This window comes from Belonocnema kinseyi, chromosome 7 (genome assembly GCF_010883055.1).
Source record: "Belonocnema kinseyi isolate 2016_QV_RU_SX_M_011 chromosome 7, B_treatae_v1, whole genome shotgun sequence".
Classification (NCBI taxonomy): domain Eukaryota; kingdom Metazoa; phylum Arthropoda; class Insecta; order Hymenoptera; family Cynipidae; genus Belonocnema; species Belonocnema kinseyi.
Genome location: NC_046663.1, coordinates 103,328,565 through 103,348,338, shown reverse-complemented (window position 1 = coordinate 103,348,338; position 19,774 = coordinate 103,328,565). Strand labels below are relative to the sequence as shown.

The following is a 19,774-nucleotide window of genomic DNA, read 5'->3' as shown; positions in this document are numbered from 1 at the left end:
TTTCTGTATTTATACGTTATTATTATAGCGTATGCATGCTATTCTTTGGAAAATGGAAATGGCATTCTAACCTAAAGTAACGTTCCAAAATTTGGCGCGCTTTTCCAAATTTATTTTTCAGCATAATAAAACAAGACTATATTACAAATTCTAGAATTACAGTACTCTCTTTTTTGTGAAGTTATGGTTAAAACATGCTAAAATAAATTATTATAGATTAAAATAAAATATATTAAGTTCTTTAAAAAACAAATATTTCCTATATTCTATATAAAAGTATATCAAAGGGGAAAAAGACCAGTTTAAATTAAATACATTGAAAATTTAACAGAACAAACTTTAATATTTGCAGATGCCCAGACTTTTCATTTATCCCCTTAAAATAACAAAAAGCAAAAGAAATCTTCGTTTTAAACATATATTTATTACTCGATCAATTTTTGTGATTTGCACACTCACGCGGTCGTTGAAGTTTCTTAAGAGTTACAAAATTCACAATAGTTTATTTTCGTTTTGAGCTACATTCAGTAAAAATAATCTTATTTAAGCAATAATGAATGATTATCAGTTTGTGCAAATCGGGAAGTATCAAAATATTTCCTATACGTATTAAAGAAGTGAATCTTCTTTCACGTATTTTTTTAACCAATATAATACGTCTATCTTTCATAATCTCTCAGGCCTTTTCGTAGGATAATTTATTAATTTTTACATGTGGAATATTTAAGGCCGTTTTTTATCATTTCGCAATACAGGAAACCGTTTACAAGTTTGATTCTAATTCAAGTCGCTACAGATTTTGCGATGCAGTAGGTCATGGATTTTACCCATCAGGATTGATTCAAAATATTAAAATTCACCAAAATGACAGAAGGTAAGAAAAATCATTATTTCGGATTAAAGCGAAGTTTATGTATGTATCATTGTATCCCACTCACGGCTCCGTTGAAATTAATTTTCAGAAACCCCCAAAGGTGTGAGCACTATAATTTTTCGTTTAATTTTGTATCTGAGATGTTTCTGGAACTATTTTTCATTAAAAAGACCAAATCTTGACCGGAGTCGGTTAAGAAAAAAAATCATTATAAAAAATCGAAATACCCATTTTTTCTCGTAACCAAAGCAAGATATGAAAAGTAGTCAGGAGAGCAAAATTGTTCCTAGGAACAATTGCTACAAAAACGCCACTTAATAATTTTAAATCTCACGTCATTTTCTTAAATAATTTGATATTTCGATTTCAATATAGGTTCCTTTTTTCTTATTTATTGTTTTCGATATCATTATTTTAAGTAAAAAAGCTAGGAATGTACTATTACCCACATATTTTATCATAAGCTGATAACATTTAAAAATTTGTTTACATAAAAAAATATCTTCAGAAAATTCGAATAATAATATTTATCTACTCTAATTTCAACAAGACAAAGTGAGAATTAAAATGTGTAAAGGAGGTATTTTCTTGCAGTAATTTTTCCAACGAACAATTTTGGTTAAAGTAATTTTAACGAAACCGTGCTTTTTCTTTTTAAAAAGCACATGCAATATGCAAATAAGAATGAAAAGTAAATTCTTAAATACAATAAATATTGTGATATGCGTATTGTATGTTCCACACACGGCATTAATTATTATTCATGTCTTCAAATTTCGTTCACTGTTCATTACGCCGTAATGATGAGATGGACGGGTTAAATTGTTTGAACAATCTGCTGTTCTTCAGCCTCAGACTGCATTCTCGAACTGTAGAATTCAGATATTGAACTAAGCAGTCACACATTTATATTCATTCACATTTAGCTCTTTTCTTCAATCAAGATTTTTCAAATCTTCGTCGCTTGGAATATATAATTAAGAATCTATTTTAAACTACACTGTCTTTACGTTTAGGTACACTATTTTTTTACACTTATAAGCTCATTATAGTTATGGAATAGATCTCTTCCCTTTCCCCAGTGCACAATGATCTTTCACACAATAAATCTATGCACCGCGTTTAATATTCAATCCCTGTTTCTTAACTTATTCTACAGCGTCTGACTAGTTTCTCAACGAATTTATACATTTAGTAAATGCCTCGTCGCAGAAATCAGAAATTACATTATTCATTTTAAACAATTGGTGCAATTAGGCGATACTTTCTGTTACAACGGAAATCCACTAGATAATTACAATTACACTTTTCAGAGCAGTCCAAAATAGTGAAAAATTTATAGGAAAATTATTTCGTTGGTCGGTATTCAACTACTCATGTATTTGATAATTTGATCGACGTGAAAACATTGAAGTACACAGTGACTAAGTCTTTGTCTCCGAACGCAAAACAAGCGCTTCAATATCTATAATATAGGTTTTCAGAGAATACCTTAATAATAGAGTTAAATACAATCAAAGCTGCCGCAAAATGTATCTAATATTACCTACATTTGTGTATCCCTAAATGTATTAAAAACTAAAACGATGCAATGACAATTTCAAACTGTTCTTTTATGTTGAAACTTAAACTAAAAACAGAATATTTTAATCTCAGAGGAGATTTTGTTTGCAAAAAAAGTCACAGAAGATTCCCAACCTCTTTGGTCATTTAAAGGCGGAAACGTTCAAAGAAATAAATGCAATTGCTAATTCCTTTCGAACATAACACATTTTTAAACCATTATAATTGATAATACACGAACACATTCAGTCGATGTTCTGTAAACAATTACACAGTTAGATATAATTACGACTTTCTTCGAGGCATAAACGGTCCAATAAGAACGCTTTACACACAATCAACTTGGTTTCAGACCGCAAGTCTAGCTAATCCTTATAAACCAATGCTAAATTCTAAATGAACTCAATCCTAAAAACACAATTCTAAACTTATAATAAGAATTTAAGACAAGGCAATAACTTTGTGCACAAATTAATTAAATTTCGCTCGACGCGAGCAAAATCTGAGAAAGCTGTTTGCTTGGATTGCACTAATTGATGGATAAATAAAACAATAGGATCAAGTAGAACTATTTCTAATAACATATTTACAAAAATTCGATTCAATTTAACGAAGTCAAAGTTCGGACAAGTTTATTGTAGTTCGGCTTAGTTCGAGAAATTACGAACAAGTCAGACCAAACATGAGTATGAACATGTTCAAACAAGATTAAATAAGCCTAAATAAGTAGATACTTGTATGTGTCTTTCTGCTTCAAATTTGGACTTACAATAATTGTCAAACTAAATATTTATCGATTGGTTCTCACAAAAAGAAAATTGTGGGCGGATTCAAGTTATAAATTGAAAATGGAAACCATGATTATTTGCCAAAGACACTTAAAACATACAAACTTAAAAATACATTAACGTAAATTATAAAAATACGGTTTACTAATGAAAATAACACAAGTAGGTTTGATCGGTAAAAAAGGACTTAAGGATTTGTGTACATGACAACAGATCTTTTTTTTCTCCCTGCACATACAAAAATAAGCTCATATGGATACGATCTGTTTAAAACAAGTACATTTTTATATAACATGCATACACCAATATTTTTCTGTTTTTTTTTATCACTTTTATAATTACTATCATATTTATACTCTGAACGATACTTTGTATAGCTGATACTTTTTTGAAAAAGTACATAAATGTCGGATAGAAAGTAAATTATAGCAAAAATTGTTGTGGTGTCCAGAATTGCGTGACCCTCTTCAAATTTTTGGAACATGAGACGTCTAATTTCAATTAGTTTCACTAATGAAGAAATGTCATTATTAGATTGTATGAAAGGACACGAGAAAATCATGGTTCCGAGTATGTACACTAAAATTATTCGACTAGAAGTAGCATACTAATTATATAATTTACTTCAACCTACTGCAAGTGTTATTTTTTTCCTGTATGTTATGTTACGCATATTATGCAATACATATTGAAAAATTCCAGTAAGCAACATATTTCAAATGTGCCGGCGTTGTGTAAAAATCCTCAGAGAATACTTACAATAAATTATTTGTATTTATATATTACAAAATAATAATGTAAGAGACTAGTACCCATATCAATATATTATGATAGGCCTGCATGTTTCTCGTGTTAGTTTCTTGAATCCTTTTCACTTTTTTTCTACGTGTAAGCTTGTATACTGAAAATCTAGAGAGCGAAGATACGCAGTTAGCTCATCTTCATGCGCTTCGATTGATTCATACCCGACGCATCTAGGGAAAGTGACAGAAAATCTGTGCATATTTTTCAAATAGTGGATTATATGTGAGATTTTGTTCTTTAATTGATAATAAAATTACTTACCTCCATTTGCAGTTGATCCAAAAGCGTTGAAGAGAGAACAGGTGGTATTTTTCTGTAATTAAAAGGTGAGATAAATATTAAGCTAGTAGCTAGGTACTATATATTAATTTAATATTTCCAATTATATCATATCAAAACAGTAGCCTTCATAATTCAATAAATTATTATAATTCGAAATATGATGAAAATTTGTCATTCTCCAATACAGCTGAGGCGCTGCATTCGCCACCCACAAAAACAAATATTGTATCACCGATTTCACCAAGTACGTCGCACACAACCTTATTATAAATATATTTTTTAATGTAGTGGAGAGCAGTGGGTGCATTTTAATAAACCCGCAATATTAATTCTGTTGAATATAATATATGTATAATTTAACAAAATCTTGAGGCAAAATTTAGAAAAAATGATCTAAAATTGCACCTCCTTATGTCCACGCCGTTAATAAATATATAATTATTTATTAATATTATTAAATCTTTTGTTAATAATAATCGTGATAAAATTAAAATTAATTTAGCTACAGGTGAAATCGACAGCCCATTTTTCAAATTTATAAGAAGGATGAAGGGGTATAATAACAGCGTCAGTGCCATTTAAAAAAAAGTGCAATTGCAAATTAAAGCTCGAAGAGATTTTAAAATATTTCAAATTGAACTCATTTCCCGTCCAGTGGCCCCCGATGTACGAAAATACTTGAAATATATTTTCAATTGCGATTTATTTGAAAAGACATTAATTAAAATTGAAATACTTACATCACCCATCACAGCTATTGGAGTTGTTCCTGTGGCGATAGCAACTTGATGTTCAATTAAATAAAACATGTATTCATCATAAAGCAAGCGGATGAGGTGAAAAGATCCGAAACTTGCTGCACTTCTCAATGTAAGATCTCGTATAACCATTGAACTGAAACAAAAACATTAAACATATTAATTAAATCAATTAAATTAAATTCTTTAATTCTAAAAAAAGAGTAAGCAGTGTTTAGAAAAATTTATAATATTAATACAGATGTAAATCTACCTGTAAAAGGACCACTTGAGCAGAAATTGTCGTGCAGCTTTAGCAAAAGTTGGTTTGCCCTCATAAGGTTTGAGCACCTGAGTAACAACCCCCTTTAACCAAACCGCCCATTGCTCCAGTGAATTCTGCTGCTGAAGTGTAACTTTGAAGTCCGTTTCCAAACGTTGAACCACTGCATAATCACACTGACATACCCATGATGCCTAAATTCCAAAAACAAGTCAATTTAAACGTTTCAATTTGTATCTCAATTCATTTTATTTTCATATTTGCAGTCAGAGATTTGTTTAAAAACAATTCTTGATTTTTCTTGTGCCTCTTTGCGTAAGAATTAATACAATTACTGAAACGAAAGCTTGCCGGTTTGTTAATATTTTTATGCAAGAAGTATTGAAAATAAATTAATTCTTTAATATTTTTGATGCCATTTAACAAGCCTTTAGCTGATTAAATGAAGAACTTAACGTCCTTTTTGGAATACAATTGGTGTTTTTCTGATGAAAATGACAACATATTGAAAACAATGACAGCCGCGAAATATATAAAAAAAAAAAAAACAGGTTGTTAAAAATAAATTTGAAGCTTTCAAATATTTCAAGGGGTTTCTGAAAATTTTTGACGATTTTAGGCTTTCACAGATATATACCATTTGTATTTTTATACAAAAAAAAAAGAAAAACTATCGTTATTAGAGCCTAAAGTTCTCTAATTATGGTTTTATTTATAAAATATTTAGTTTGATTATTATAAGTATGGTATTTTGTAGTTTCAATTTAAATGAGAAAGGATTGGTTGATCTAGAGGAAAAAATTCTTATTCAATTAATCATTTATTAAATTCGAGAATAAATCGTTTTTACTTGTCAATGATAAATTAAGATTATGAAAATCTCTCGGGGATCAAATATGTTGTATTTTGGAGGAAATTATGCGATACATTTTTACCTAATTGCGATTTTTATCGTTTTTTTCTAAATATGATAGAGTTTATCGTCTTCTTTTTATGCGGTTATAATTTTATGCGGGCTAAATTGTTTTTGTGGTCTGGATAATTTTTTTCTCATGAAATCGATTTTTCTCATGTTTCTCACAAACAACGACAGATACGAATAAATATTAAAATAAAAGTTTTCACGTATAAAAAAAGTTCGATGAAAAATACTTCATACTCTTTTGCAATATCTTGTGTCATTCACGAAAAAAATCAAAGTTATATTTTTAGTAATAAACATTTTCCCGGCTTCAAAAAATGTTTAGCCCGCATAAAGCTGATAGGATGCCTTTCTCCTCTTAGCAGAAACTTTTCGAAAATATCAGGAAAATTAAAAAGATGGGGTATTCCAGAAAATCCTTTTTTCAAAGTATTCAAAATTTGAAGAAAAAAAAAATTCCAAGAGATTTACACCACATTGCAAGAGTGATTAACCCTTTGAAACTTTTTATCCTCTTCATTGAAAATAGGTGACTTAGTGAAGTTATGTGCAAAGTAGGGAACATTCAGGGCTTAATACTCCAAATATTGGTATTTCGGGAAAATAGGGGACGTGCTGTGAAACCTTCCATAGTTATAATTAATTGAAAAAAATCATTACCTGCTCCTGGACATTGTGAAAGTCTACTCGATTCAAGTCCGCTAACATTTGACTAATTTGACTAGAGTTTTGAAGTACAGCTCGGGCAGCTTGAGCTAAATGATTCAATGAAGTGTACCGCCTCAGTGTTTGTGCAAAAGCAGAAACTGCAGTCAACTGTACACAAAAAAAAACAGAGCAAAAAATTAAAGATATTAAGATTAGGAGGCTTTTACGTAACTGCTTTTTGTCTTTCATATTACAAAAGCAATTACCTTTATTTGCATCATTTCTTCTGGACAGTCATTCATCGCAGATGTCAACCACGATTCAAGACCCTTAGCGAAGTTTCTGATAGACTGAGTCAATGAACCTGTTACGACAATCAATCTAAATTAATATCATGCCAGATTTATAAATCAAAAATATAATTGTTCGTTAACAAATTCATTTCCTACCTAAAGTTACATTGTATCTAATTAAATAGTCAAATTTGAAATCAAACTTACTAGGAATCGGCCGCAGAACATCAGGCATGAGAACTTCGACTAAATTCTGATAAAAGGTGTAGTCAACCCGTCTGATGAAATCCTGCACTTCGGAACACTTGCACATGTGATAAAGCTTTGTCCTAAAACGTAAAATTCGTAAGTATGATAAGTAACGATTCAACTTGATAATATCCGAGACTTTAATCAGAAAAATGCCTTACTTAGACAAATATTTCTCCTCCTCGCATTCGTCGCCGTTATTATTATCCTGACTACGCCAGAATTCCCTCCACAAACTTTCGATTGTCGCAAATTCAAAATTCAAAACAGCATCTAGAAAAGCTTCGCAGTGTTCTCTGTAAATACTACGGAAGGTGTCAATATCTTCCAAAGTACAATCCTCCGGCAAAGATGATCCATGTCCGACAATAATGTCCGGAAAATCTGGAATGGCGCTACTTGCTTCTCCTAAATATTGCTGATACTGTGGTGGCGAGTTATTGGAAGAAATATTCGCATTGGAATGAGCATTGGCATCGTACGATGTGTCCTGCTTTTGATTAACAAATTTGAATCGTTTTGCCTGTGAATTTGGCGTCGTTTGCTGACGGGAAGTTCCGTCTTCGTTAAGCATATTCAGTGGAGAGTTTGGTTTCACTCGAATTCCGTAGTAATGGTACTTCGAATTTCCGCTGGAATTAAATAAAAATCAAATTATCTTCCAACCCTTATCCTCATTTTTTTAAAATGTAGCTTCTACACATTTTTATTAGAAAAGTATTTCTCACCGAGTGCCTAAGCGTCTTGTTCTAAGCCCCAAAAAGACTGAGCGTATTAATTTCCCAAAACTCGCTGCGTTCACGGGATCTAGTTTATTGTCCGAGCAATGACGAAGATAGTGATTGTAAAGTGTTGATCTTGGAAGAGAGACTCCGTCTGAAGTTTCATAATTTTCTAGCAACCATTGAACCTATCAGAAGAATAGTTTTAATTTGTATTCAATGGGACAATTCTGTTGCATGTTATTCGACTTTATCTTTACTTTAGCAATTTCATCAGATTTCCTTTTTCTAAAAGAATCAAATTTAATAATGTCAATTAAAGTATGATGTATTGTAGTTTTTACTAGACTGTGATATAAAATAAAAATTGTTAAGGGGATAAGGTCGAACTCGTGTGAAAAATTAAACATCAATATCAAAAACTGCATGCATAGTTCGTTATTATTCACAAATTTTCATTTGAATTTGCTGAGATTTTTTAAGGATTAAATTAAAGCCTTTTCAGTAAAAAATAAAGCACAAGTACTAGAAGCTGACATATATAAAAGCATCATTCGCATTTTTTTTTCTTTTCAAAATGAATAGTGACAAATAATGTATATTGGTAGAAACTTCATATGCGCTTAGGAGTAATTATTATCACATCAAATGCGAATGTAACGAAAGTTGACGTGTCCAAAAAACAAGGTACTAACTCGCGGCGGCCTAATTAAAAATTCGAATTATACAAATTAATACATTTATAATTAAAAAATTTTAGCGTTAAAAATTGACCAATTTTATCGTTTCAATCATTATAGAAGTAATAAAAAGTATAAAATTTTATAAACTTTAAAAATATGATTCAAATAGAATAAATAAATTAAATATTTATAAGTAGAAAGTATTTTAAAAATTCAAAATAAAAAAAAAATGTTTATTCTAAGCTTAGTCAACTAAAAAACTTCAAATTGAACCTTTGCATTTTAAACAATTTATAAATGATATTCTATAAGTTTAAACAATTTAAAAAAGAAAACCATTAGAAATCGTTATTTTGAAATTGAAAAACTTGTAAAATATTTAATAATTAAGCATCTTATACATATTTAAAAGGAAATCTTGAAAATAATTAATGAAATCTTCCAACTTCAAACATTTAGAGCTGAAACCCTCTAAAATTGTGTACATTTAAATTTTTGCCTATGGCCATGTGACGAGTGTGTCACGTGACCAGATTCCTACCTTACCGTCACCTTTCTTATTTCCCAACTTATTTACACACGAAGCGCCACATCGAGTTGAAAATTTGGTATAATAAATTATAAACACTAAGAAAGGTTGGACTGGTCCTAAACTTAAATAATTATTAAAAAAAGAGAAAAAAATATTTACAAGAAAAAACTTTTTTCATAATTAAACAAATGTAGGACCAGACCCACCATTCTTAGTGCTTCTTGTTTAGTATCCCAAATTTTCAACTCGATATGGCATTTCGTGTGAATATAAGTTGAGAAATAAAAAAAGTGGAGGTAAGGTAAAAATCTGGTCACGTGACCTACTCATTATATGACCTTAAAAAAGCAATCTTAATTTTCAAATAGCAAATTTTCAAAAATTATATGATTTCATTCTCAAACTTAACAATTTTAATATTAGAGTCGGATGGTATTTCAATAACAAACCTTAAAAAATAAATAATTTGAAGTAAAAGGTATAGGAAAAATTTACATTGTTAAAAAAATAAACATAAATTGAATCTATTTTAACTTGGAAGCGTACGCAATACGAAAATTTTAAACTTCAATTGCACATTTTCAAAAGGCACAGATAGAATATTCAACAGATTCGAAAAGAATATGCACAAAAAGTTCTCAATGAAACGAAGGTTCGAATTAAAACTGAAAAAGGACCATTATAAAAAAAAATGTTAAGAAGTGGATGATTTTAGAATAAAGTGATGATAATGAAAACATTTGTAGTAAATAAAACTTTAGAGAGTTATGTAGTTGAAAGGCTAAAAAGATGCAAGTTATCGTCTGAAGAAAATGCCCGGTTATTTCCCGGTTTCAATATTTGTAGATGGGATTCCAAAACCGAACTAAAAACTTTTGAAAGTATTACCAACTCGTTAACACCTTCTCGTTTTGGATACTTCTAATGATAATTGAATGATAATGAAGCGATGATAATTATTGACAACCATGCAGACAGTGACACATATTAGTATGTATAAGAAAGTAGCTAACAAATGGGGAGTCGATATGGCTTACGGTGGCCTGAGAGACTCTAGTGGCATGCGTCATATTCGCAGCAGCGGCAGCTTCTTCCACGCTGACAGTATTGCTACCTGAATTACCGCTGATCAGGTATGCCCCTCCACCACCGCTAACCACTGCCTCCTATCAAACAGCCCGTTATACCATGTCCTTGTTAATGCCCCATATTCTCGCCTTGCAAGGAAACTTCTAAAGTTTCAAGACTCTGAGAAAGCTAAAAACTCCCAATTTGCCGAATCTTCGCAAAGTTCAACCACATAGAATTTTTAATTTACTTAGTACTTTCCATATATCAAATTGTACCACATTTCAAATTAGAAGCAGAAAATTAATCTTTAAAACTAACTTAAGAATGTTATTTAGTTTCGAACTTTCTCACAATCAGGTTTATTTCACAAATCAGGGTGGCCACTCAAGCTTAAAATAAATTCCAAGCTATTTCCTGGTTTTCCCGGTCGAAGATTACACGTTTCCCGATTAACTTTTAAGCAATTGTGATTATATTTACTCAATTGTAATTGCTTTATTTTATGAATTAAAAAAAATTAAACATTTTAGAGCTCCATGGCAAAAAATATAGCGTCATTCACAAAATACGTGATAGTTCAAATTGCAAGCCAAAAAAAGGAATCTTTTAGAATACAGTTGAATTTTCAACCAAGAACGGTGTAATTTCAACCAAAAAATAACATTTTAACCAAATTGCTGAATTTTTAAACAAAAAGAATAAATTTAAAAAAGGTATAATTCTCAAGCAAATGGTAGACTATTTGACCAGAAGCGATTAATTAAGTTTAAACCATAATTGATACATTTTTAACCAAAAAGGCGATTTTTCTACCAAAAGATGGACTTTCCATTTATAAAAAAAAAACGATAGTTCAACAAAACAATTATATTTTCCACCGAAAAAGATGACTTTTTCAAAAAATAGTTGAATTTTCAACAACATAGTAGAATTTTTAAGCAAAAGAGATGAATTCTAAACTTAACATACAATATCAGAATTTTAAAATCAAAAGAATTAACTTGAAAAAATGATTTCAAGAAGTATAATATTCAACAAAAGACTAGAATCTTTAACCAAAAGAGATGAATTCTGGAGTAAAATTATAATAGTAGTCTTTTTAATTAAAAAGAATTGAGTTTCAGTCTTTAAAAAAAAAATAATAACTTTCAACTTAAAAACATTACTTTTTGACAAAAAAGTTGAATTTTCAACCAGATATGAAATTATCAACTAAATAGTAAAATTTTCAAGGAAGAAATAAATGAGAAATAAATTATTTTAAACAACTTTAACTTTCAACTTTGAACTTTGAACCAAAAATAGTTAGATTTTTCCATTTGGTTCTATTAATTCAATCCTCATTTAAGCGAAACAAACGAAGAAAATGAAAATTTTCTTGAAAATATGTGAAACAAGAGGAATTATTTTAAAAAATAAAATAGGGCAACAACTGCTTTTTAATTCTGTGATTTAATAAACCGCAGTGAAACTTCTAGGCAAGGAAGCAATTTACGTTATTTATATAATATAAACTGTGACATTCCGAAAGAAAAGGGCCCATTTTTTCGCTTATGGTACTCTCCAATTTAAAATAAGTTTTTATCGAAAAGCTAGTTTTCAGTTCATTTGTGAAATATTTAGAGTAACCCAAAATTAGAACTTTTTATGCCAATTATCAGTAATGAATTATATGTACTTAGTTTACATATATGCTTACTATGTTATATATCTAAAAAGCAATATTTCGTAAAAATATCACAAATATTAATATTAAAAGTAAAAACAAATCTAAAAAACACCCGGTTTTCAAAAAATGACCCGGCTATTTCCCGGTGCTCAAACATCCAAACAAATAACCCGGTTTTCCCCGGCAGTGGCCACCCTGAAAATCTTCAATTTGAATGTATCGTAAAAATGTTTCTTTACATAAATAGTGATACCTAGCAATATATCACACCATACAATTACATAGAATTAGTAAGTTTTAGTAATTGACAAGACGTACATCATTGCTGAGAAATATTAAGAAATTATTCTAAAAGCAGTTAATTTATAATTAAAAGATTATTGGTCAAAATGCAACTGTATTTTTTCCATTATTATAAATTACTGTATAGTTTAATAACTTACAGCACTTTCTGTTTGAGGGCTCGCACGAGCCGCTGCGGCAGAAATAAGCGCGTGAGTCGCTGCATCTCCGTCCACAACACTTTGCTGTATGAGATAAGCTCCATTTCCTTGTGATAATAATTGTCCAGTTGTTGTATTTGAACCCTGAACCTGTAAATGTTCCAAGATTATCGGCTTTTAATTTGGCAATTGGTCAATGAAAATTTAAAAAATATTGACAATGAGTATTTAAGTACATGAAATAAAGTGAAAACAGTACAATATCAATTTAATACATTACCTGTGCATAAGTAACTGGTGTTGTTGTTGATGTGAAATACTGACTCGAGGATGGTGTGTACATAGTCCCTGCCTCGCCGACAGCATAAACAGGATATGTCCTAGAAAAAAATTAATTCAAGGGAAATAAGTTATATATCGTATTTTATTTTAATAAATCAGTTGATCTAACAGGGTGGCAGTTTTAATCAAAGAAAAAAATTCCCGGTCATTTTCCGGTTTTTTCCCCGATTCGCAAACATTTTTCTCGGTCAATGATATTACAAAATTCCAACTGTAAGCTAAAAATTGTTGCATTTAAAGTAATAAAAACTGAACTGCAAATCATTTTGAGCAATTTTAAGTTAGAAGCATAAAAAATTGACCGAATCCATTTTTTTTAATGAAAATTTATTAAATTAGAAGCTACACTATTTTTATTTTAAATAGTTTAAAAATCCTTTAAAAAAACTTTAAAATGTCATTTTCAAAATCTTGAAAAATGCAGGTGTCGCTTCACATTTTTTTTAAATATTAAATTATGTTTCAAAATTGCCAGACATTCTAAACATCTTTTAAAATTATTTTTTTACGAAGAAACTTACAAAAATGTTTCCTAAAATAATGCAAAAAATCCTGAAAAATTAAACAAATTTCCTTAAAATCTTCCAGATTCATTATTGACAATTTTGGAAATATTTTTAAATCGTTTTAAATATTCTCTTAAAATTAGTTTTTAAAAATAAAAAATCATTTTCATTCTTCTAGAAATCTTAAAAAAATGTTTGTTATTCTTCACAATTATTTTTAAAAAGCTTCGAAATTTTTTGTTCGAAATCTGCTTAAAATCTTACTTAAAAATTAAAATTATAACGTTCAAAGTTTACTTTTTTGTTTAGTTTTGAATATTTGCTTTATACTTAATTAAATTAAATGACAAATATTTGTAAATATTAAGCAATTATTCTTTTTCTTAATTCAAATATTTAAAAGTTACAAATTGTAGATTGAAACAATATATGATATTTAATGAAATACATTAATTGTGAATATATTACTTTGATGTTTAAAAAAAATTGAAAATAGTTTATAAAATTTCAATCGGGTGTTTACATTTTCTCACTAATAAGATTTTCAAATTTAAACAGTTTAATTTTCAACGCTAAAATCTCGAAATACTTAAATTTTGAACTGATTCCGAATCGTCTTGTACAATCAATTATTCACTTTTTAATACTTATAGTATAGTTCAGTTTTAAAACTCATTATAATGTATATTCACGGATGATCAACTATAAAAATGTTTTTTATTTCAAATTGTCGATTTCAAACGCTTCAAATTTGTACATTTTCATGTCTTTAAAACTGGAATTTAATATTCTTTAAATGAGAAATGTACGCTTCAAAATTAAATGAAAAATGGAATCTTTTTAAAGTAAAATACTTTCGAATTACGCATTGTAAACTGAGAGATATCAGATTGTAAAAAGATAACAATTCAACTAATTATTTAAAAAATAGTTGAAATAAAACTGGGAAAGATTTTTTTCTCTTAAAATTTGTCAAATTTTAGGTCAAAAAATAAATTTAGTCTTTTCCCAGTTTTTCTCGATCTCATAAAATTTCCGGTCATTTTCCCGTTTCCCGGTTCAACGGCCATCCTGCCCAATCAGCAGATGTTTGGACTACATAAAAATATTTTCCAGATTCAGGGACTTTATCATTTAAAGATAATAAAATAATATGTTAATAAATGTCTAAGAACACTTACATCTGGCCATTCGTCGGAATATACGTGGATCCATCGCCCTCGACATACTGAACATAGGTTGGATGTGAAACTGAATCGGACCCCACTGCCTCGCCGTCAGCAGCAACTGAAACAGATTCCATAACTTTTCTTCTTCATTCGAATATCAACGTTTAAGGCGAACCGACATTCAAAGCTTTATTGAAGCAAGCAATGGACGTCAAGTTTTAATTAAAGTAGTAGTACATAAATATTAAGAAAATTAAACATGTTCAGCTTAAAACTTAAATTCCGTTTCTCAATTTAAGATTGAAAGAAGGAATTTTGTTTAACAGTGTAACGACATCAGTAAGTGAGCCATCTTAGGGATACGGAAAAAAATCAGCACTGAGTTACTGAAAATTAATACTGAGCCAAGTTTTGCATTAATAGTGAGCCAAAGTAATCGGTAAAGAAAAATAGCATTCGTATCTAGCGCCACCTGAGAATTCTTATTTATAACAAGTCGTAAAATGAGTACTCCAGATTCAATTATTATTTATCCATCGCTTATACTTTGATTCATTTGGTAACTCGTAATTTTTAGAACAGATGAGTGAGAAACATTAGTGTACTTATTTACTTAGAGAAAAAATTGCATGTCGATAAAAGTGTATATTTCGGTGGCTCATTATTGTTATGCAAGCTTTAAATACAACAACATTATTACAGATCATTACAATTTTTTGTTATAAAGAGAATTACAGGTTGCCATGGCCCGGTATTGTCAGGTAACATATTACAGGCCTCCGACTCACTTCAGACATAAAAAAAGACAGCAAAATCTCCAGACATCTAACCCAATCATTTGAAAATATTAAAAATGAACTTCAATGTTTCTTTAAATCAGGTATTCGAACGAAATTAAGGGGCACTTTCAGATATTTTCCAATTATTTCTTAAAATTCTATATAATTTGCCTGAAAATAATACTAAGTATGAAAAGTCACTAAAAAATAATGCATCTACGTTACGTTCCTTTTCGTTCTTTTTTTATATAAAATACGATTAACACCTAATTTTCACATTGTGCCTTCGTAGGCTCCTTTTGTTTGTATAATTTTTTAGACTGAGCTTAGTTTTTAGCTAAATTCTTTTAAATTTATTGAAATAATTGGAAAATATCCAAAACTGCCCCTTAATTTCATTCGAATCCCTGATTTAAATGTTATTCTCTAGTCTACAAGGTATCAAAATTCATATTTATGTAACGTAGGCTCCGCCCCCCTTCTCCCTCCTTTTCTCGTTTTTTTTTCTTAAGTGAGAACTGAATTGATAGAACCCAATGAAAAAATCCTACTATTTTTTGTTGCAAGTTAATTATTTTTAATTGAAAAGTCTACTATTAATTTTTTGGTTAAGAATTCATATTTTTTGTTTGGAAACTTCAATTACTTTATTGAAACTTCAACAGTTTGATTGAATTCTTTTATCTTTCTTGACTACAAAATTTTCTTGTTAAAAATTCAACTATTCTGTTTAAAATTCATCTGTTCGGTTTAAAAGTTCGTTGAAAATTAACTTTTTTGTAGTTTTGGTACAAAATCAGTTTTTTGTTGTTGTTAAAAATGCAACTGTTTAGTTGAAATGTTCTTCATTGTCGGATGAATGTAACTGCTTTTTATTTTTAATTAATTTTTGTTTGTTTGAAATATCAACTATTACATATTTTTGAAAATTTACCTCACTTTAATTAAAAATGCGTTTTATTTGTTTCTTTATGTTAAAAATTTTTTTTTTTTTAACTGAAAATTTAGCTACTTTGTTATTGTAGAAAGTCAACTGATTGTGAATTTTTCATCAACTAAATATTATACAAGAATTTAGACAAAAGAACTATTCTCTTGAGCCAAACTGTTATAATTTTTTATAAAGAAGACTGCTTTATTAACTTAGCCTTCGTGGTGACTTCCGCTCTCTCTCACTTGCTATCCAACTGTTTTGTAGAAAATTCGTTGGTCTTTTTGGTAGAAATTTAGTCTTCGTGGTTAAAAATGCAACTATTTTCCGGTACGTTGTGATTCTTTGAGATGGCGGACATATTATTTTGACCAATTAGCAAAAAACGTTCAAAAAAATATTTTTAAAGGTAAAGAAATAGTGTCATTAGCGGTCAATTGAGATAAAATAATGTCTTTAGTTTCATTGCTAAAAAAACGTGTTAAATAGTGTCAATAGTGTGGTGAGTCCGAGGCCTGATATTATTCCTGATAATCTAATAATCTCCTGTAAAAATGAGGTCAACTGTCTAACTATTGAAGAAAATACACCCTATCAGACGAAAAATCTAATATTTTGATATAATTTAGTTTTTGTGTGGTGTACTAGTTTACAAAAGGCGCGTGTACGACATTGATATCAAAAAAGAATAATCATGCCGATTTATAACTACCCTCACCTACTGCCGTTGTGAGGGATGCATAGGACGGTGAATCACTGGTGCCTATTGAAGTCATTGTGGAGGAATAGTGATGCGTGTTTTAGAGCAGCATGGAAAGGGTCAAATCTCTACTCAAAATTCTACTTAAATCCCGAAGGTAGAAATTCAACTTTACTTAGCTTCTCGAAATTTAAAATAAGTTGAAATAATTAAACAATAAGTAACCAATAAAGTAGAGAAAGCAGTCAAACTGACTCATAGATTTACAAGTATTCTTTAAGTAGGAATTTCTTATTACCGGTAACTGTTATATAGTGCGGCGACCCACTGACGATTGTGCCAGCTGACGAGGAAGTGACGTCGGGATCTACAAGAGTATGTTGGCCAGTATGACTTGTATTCACTACTACCTGCGCTGTTACATGCGCCGCTGTACCTGAAGAACCATTTGAAGAATCTGCTGCTGAATCTAGCGCATCCTGGACCAGCAACTGTAATAATATGAATATTAGAACTACCACCATCATTAACAGCTTTAATCATTTTTCTAGCTTAAAGCGGTGCAATTATACGAGTAGACAGTCAAATTCGAATTTTATCTTTCACAGTTTTCGACTTTTCGAATAGCAATAATTGTTCAATTTTAAACTCTAAAAGCTTCAGTTTAATAATTTAATAACGTCTTTACATTTCAAATTTTAAAAATGTAGTTATTTATTATTTAGTGTTGTTAATTTTGTAAGCTTTAAATTTGTAGTTGTTTAAGTTTAAAGCTTTAATTTAAATCATTTTAATTTTACAGTGCTTAGAATGTGATATATTTATTTTCAAATGCATTATTTTAATGCTTTCAAATTTAAATAAAAATCCTGAAAAGGATTCTAATGCAAAATGTATGTCAAGAACTGACTTTGAATTGAAAATACTTGAATTTTAAATTGCCTAATTTTGAACCGTTTTAATTTTAATAATTAGGATTTTAAAACTTATAAAAATTTGAATCTTCACAATCGTATAAACATTTTTCATATTGAACTTTTCTAAATAAAAATTTTAACACATTTATAATGCTTAATTTGTGTAATTATTCAATTTTAATCAGTTAAATGTGAAATTGATTAAGTTTATATATTCGTTTATTTTTTAATACTGTATTTCTTTGCTGTTTAACAATTTGATTATTTTTAAATATTAAGACGGTTCTAATTTAAAAAACCATTACCCTCAAACGTCTTCCAGTTTATAACAAGTTATATTAGTCAAAATTATTCACGTTTAAACGGAGTCGATTATAGATTGTTCAAATTGTAATGCTTCTGATTAAAAACAGTTAAATTGAAAGCTATTACAGTTTTTTCGTTGGCACTATCGATCGCTTTAAAATAAATTTGAACTTTCAAGCAGTTGGATTCACTTGAAATCACCTGTAATTGTAAACTTTTTTAAATCATTCAAATTGTTCAGTTTTCCATATGAAATTCACAGCTTAAAATAGTATAACTTTAGATGCTGCAATTTTATTAAAAGTTTTGAATATTTCAAAATGATATTCTTTAACGTTCTTCTTCCATCTTTCAATAATCTTTACTTTTCTTAAATTTCGTCTACCATTAAAAAAATATATGATCTCATCATGTAACTTCCCCATTCTTCATTCTTGTTTATCTCGAAATTATTAATTTGTGCAATTTTTCAATCAAAAAAACTGTCCAAACATTTGAACTTGGAATCGATGTAACTTGCAATTATTTACAATCACTTGCAACCAGTTGCATTCACTAAAAATTGTTTACACATAATCAAACACAATCGTCCAATCGTGCAACAAAATTCGAAGTTATTTCGTCCTTGCAACGAATTCAATAAAGGTCTCTGATCAGCGCAAATATTTAAGTAACTTCTTCTTATCAGCATATAAAGGCAGATGGCTTGTTAAACTTATCAGGTATTACTAATGAATATAAACACGGAAATCGATATCCTTTCAATACTCTCATAAAAGTGTCTAAAAAAAAAACTCCAAAACACAATTCTAAATATTATCTTGATCTAATCGTAAAAGCGTAAAGTATTAGAATAATGATCTTTGAAATAAAGAAGATGTTTTCAACTATCTTGAAGACCGACTTTGATAACCAGAATCTATCCAGAATCTATATAGATCCTGGTCCCCAATCGAATCGAATTTCGATGAACAAAGTGGAGTGGAAGCTACGAACCTGGATTGGTTGGAGATTATTGGGGCTTGATGGATCAGGACTGGTAACAACGGTGATGACTTGTTGACCTCTGGTGGATTGAGCCTGGCAGGTAGAACTATTGCCACTGGAAGTCGTAGTCAAAGCGACGACGCTTGGTTTGGTGTCCACCCCCACTGCCGTGGGGGTAACCCCGCCATTGCCTGCCCCAGCGGATGCTGCGAGAGCATACTGGGCTCCTGTCGTAGCCATGGCAATAACTCCCTCACCTCTCTCTCTCTCTTCCTGGCGTATCAAGAACACCTCCGCCTTCTCGAATTTGAAGGGATGATTCTGCAACACAAGCATAGACACCTTTAGTATAGGAGACCATCAAAATATAAATGTCAATATCAATAAAACTATCTCCTTTTATTTAGATCAAAGGTCCACCTTGTTCGATACATTCAATTATTTTAGTAACTTGTTCCTTTTTCCCTGCTCCACACCGCAAGAGGGATTCATTCAAAGGTTTCTTATCCACATTGCTTCCCGCCAAGGCGACCAATTTCGACAGGTTTGAGTAGGTTTACTACATGCTAGTCTT

At 29.9% G+C, this 19,774-nt stretch overlaps 1 protein-coding gene across 9 annotated transcripts in view; it reads right to left on the bottom strand.

Moving 5' to 3' along the window:
- Positions 1 to 404: 404 nt before the first annotated feature.
- The window catches only part of LOC117177199 (DNA-binding protein RFX2), a 37,783-nt gene continuing 18,413 nt past the window's right edge, over positions 405 to 19,774 (bottom strand). Inside the window, exons 3-18 of one of the 9 annotated variants that reach the window (XM_033367732.1) lie at positions 19,210 to 19,521; positions 17,289 to 17,481; positions 17,009 to 17,053; positions 14,593 to 14,698; positions 12,844 to 12,943; positions 12,564 to 12,713; positions 10,394 to 10,546; positions 8,172 to 8,353; positions 7,605 to 8,075; positions 7,402 to 7,523; positions 7,168 to 7,265; positions 6,914 to 7,069; positions 5,323 to 5,525; positions 5,052 to 5,205; positions 4,291 to 4,342; positions 405 to 4,220 (exon numbers count right to left, since the gene is read on the bottom strand). In XM_033367732.1, the coding sequence (XP_033223623.1) occupies positions 4,156 to 4,220; positions 4,291 to 4,342; positions 5,052 to 5,205; positions 5,323 to 5,525; positions 6,914 to 7,069; positions 7,168 to 7,265; positions 7,402 to 7,523; positions 7,605 to 8,075; positions 8,172 to 8,353; positions 10,394 to 10,546; positions 12,564 to 12,713; positions 12,844 to 12,943; positions 14,593 to 14,698; positions 17,009 to 17,053; positions 17,289 to 17,481; positions 19,210 to 19,440 (2,481 nt within the window). In that variant the 5' untranslated portion in view covers positions 19,441 to 19,521 and the 3' untranslated portion in view covers positions 405 to 4,155. Of the gene's footprint in view, positions 4,221 to 4,290; positions 4,343 to 5,051; positions 5,206 to 5,322; positions 5,526 to 6,913; positions 7,070 to 7,167; positions 7,266 to 7,401; positions 7,524 to 7,604; positions 8,076 to 8,171; positions 8,354 to 10,393; positions 10,547 to 12,563; positions 12,714 to 12,843; positions 12,944 to 14,592; positions 14,717 to 17,008; positions 17,054 to 17,288; positions 17,482 to 19,209; positions 19,522 to 19,774 lie in introns of all 9 variants that reach the window. The other 8 variants (XM_033367733.1, XM_033367734.1, XM_033367738.1 and 5 more) reach the window with 8 other exon arrangements.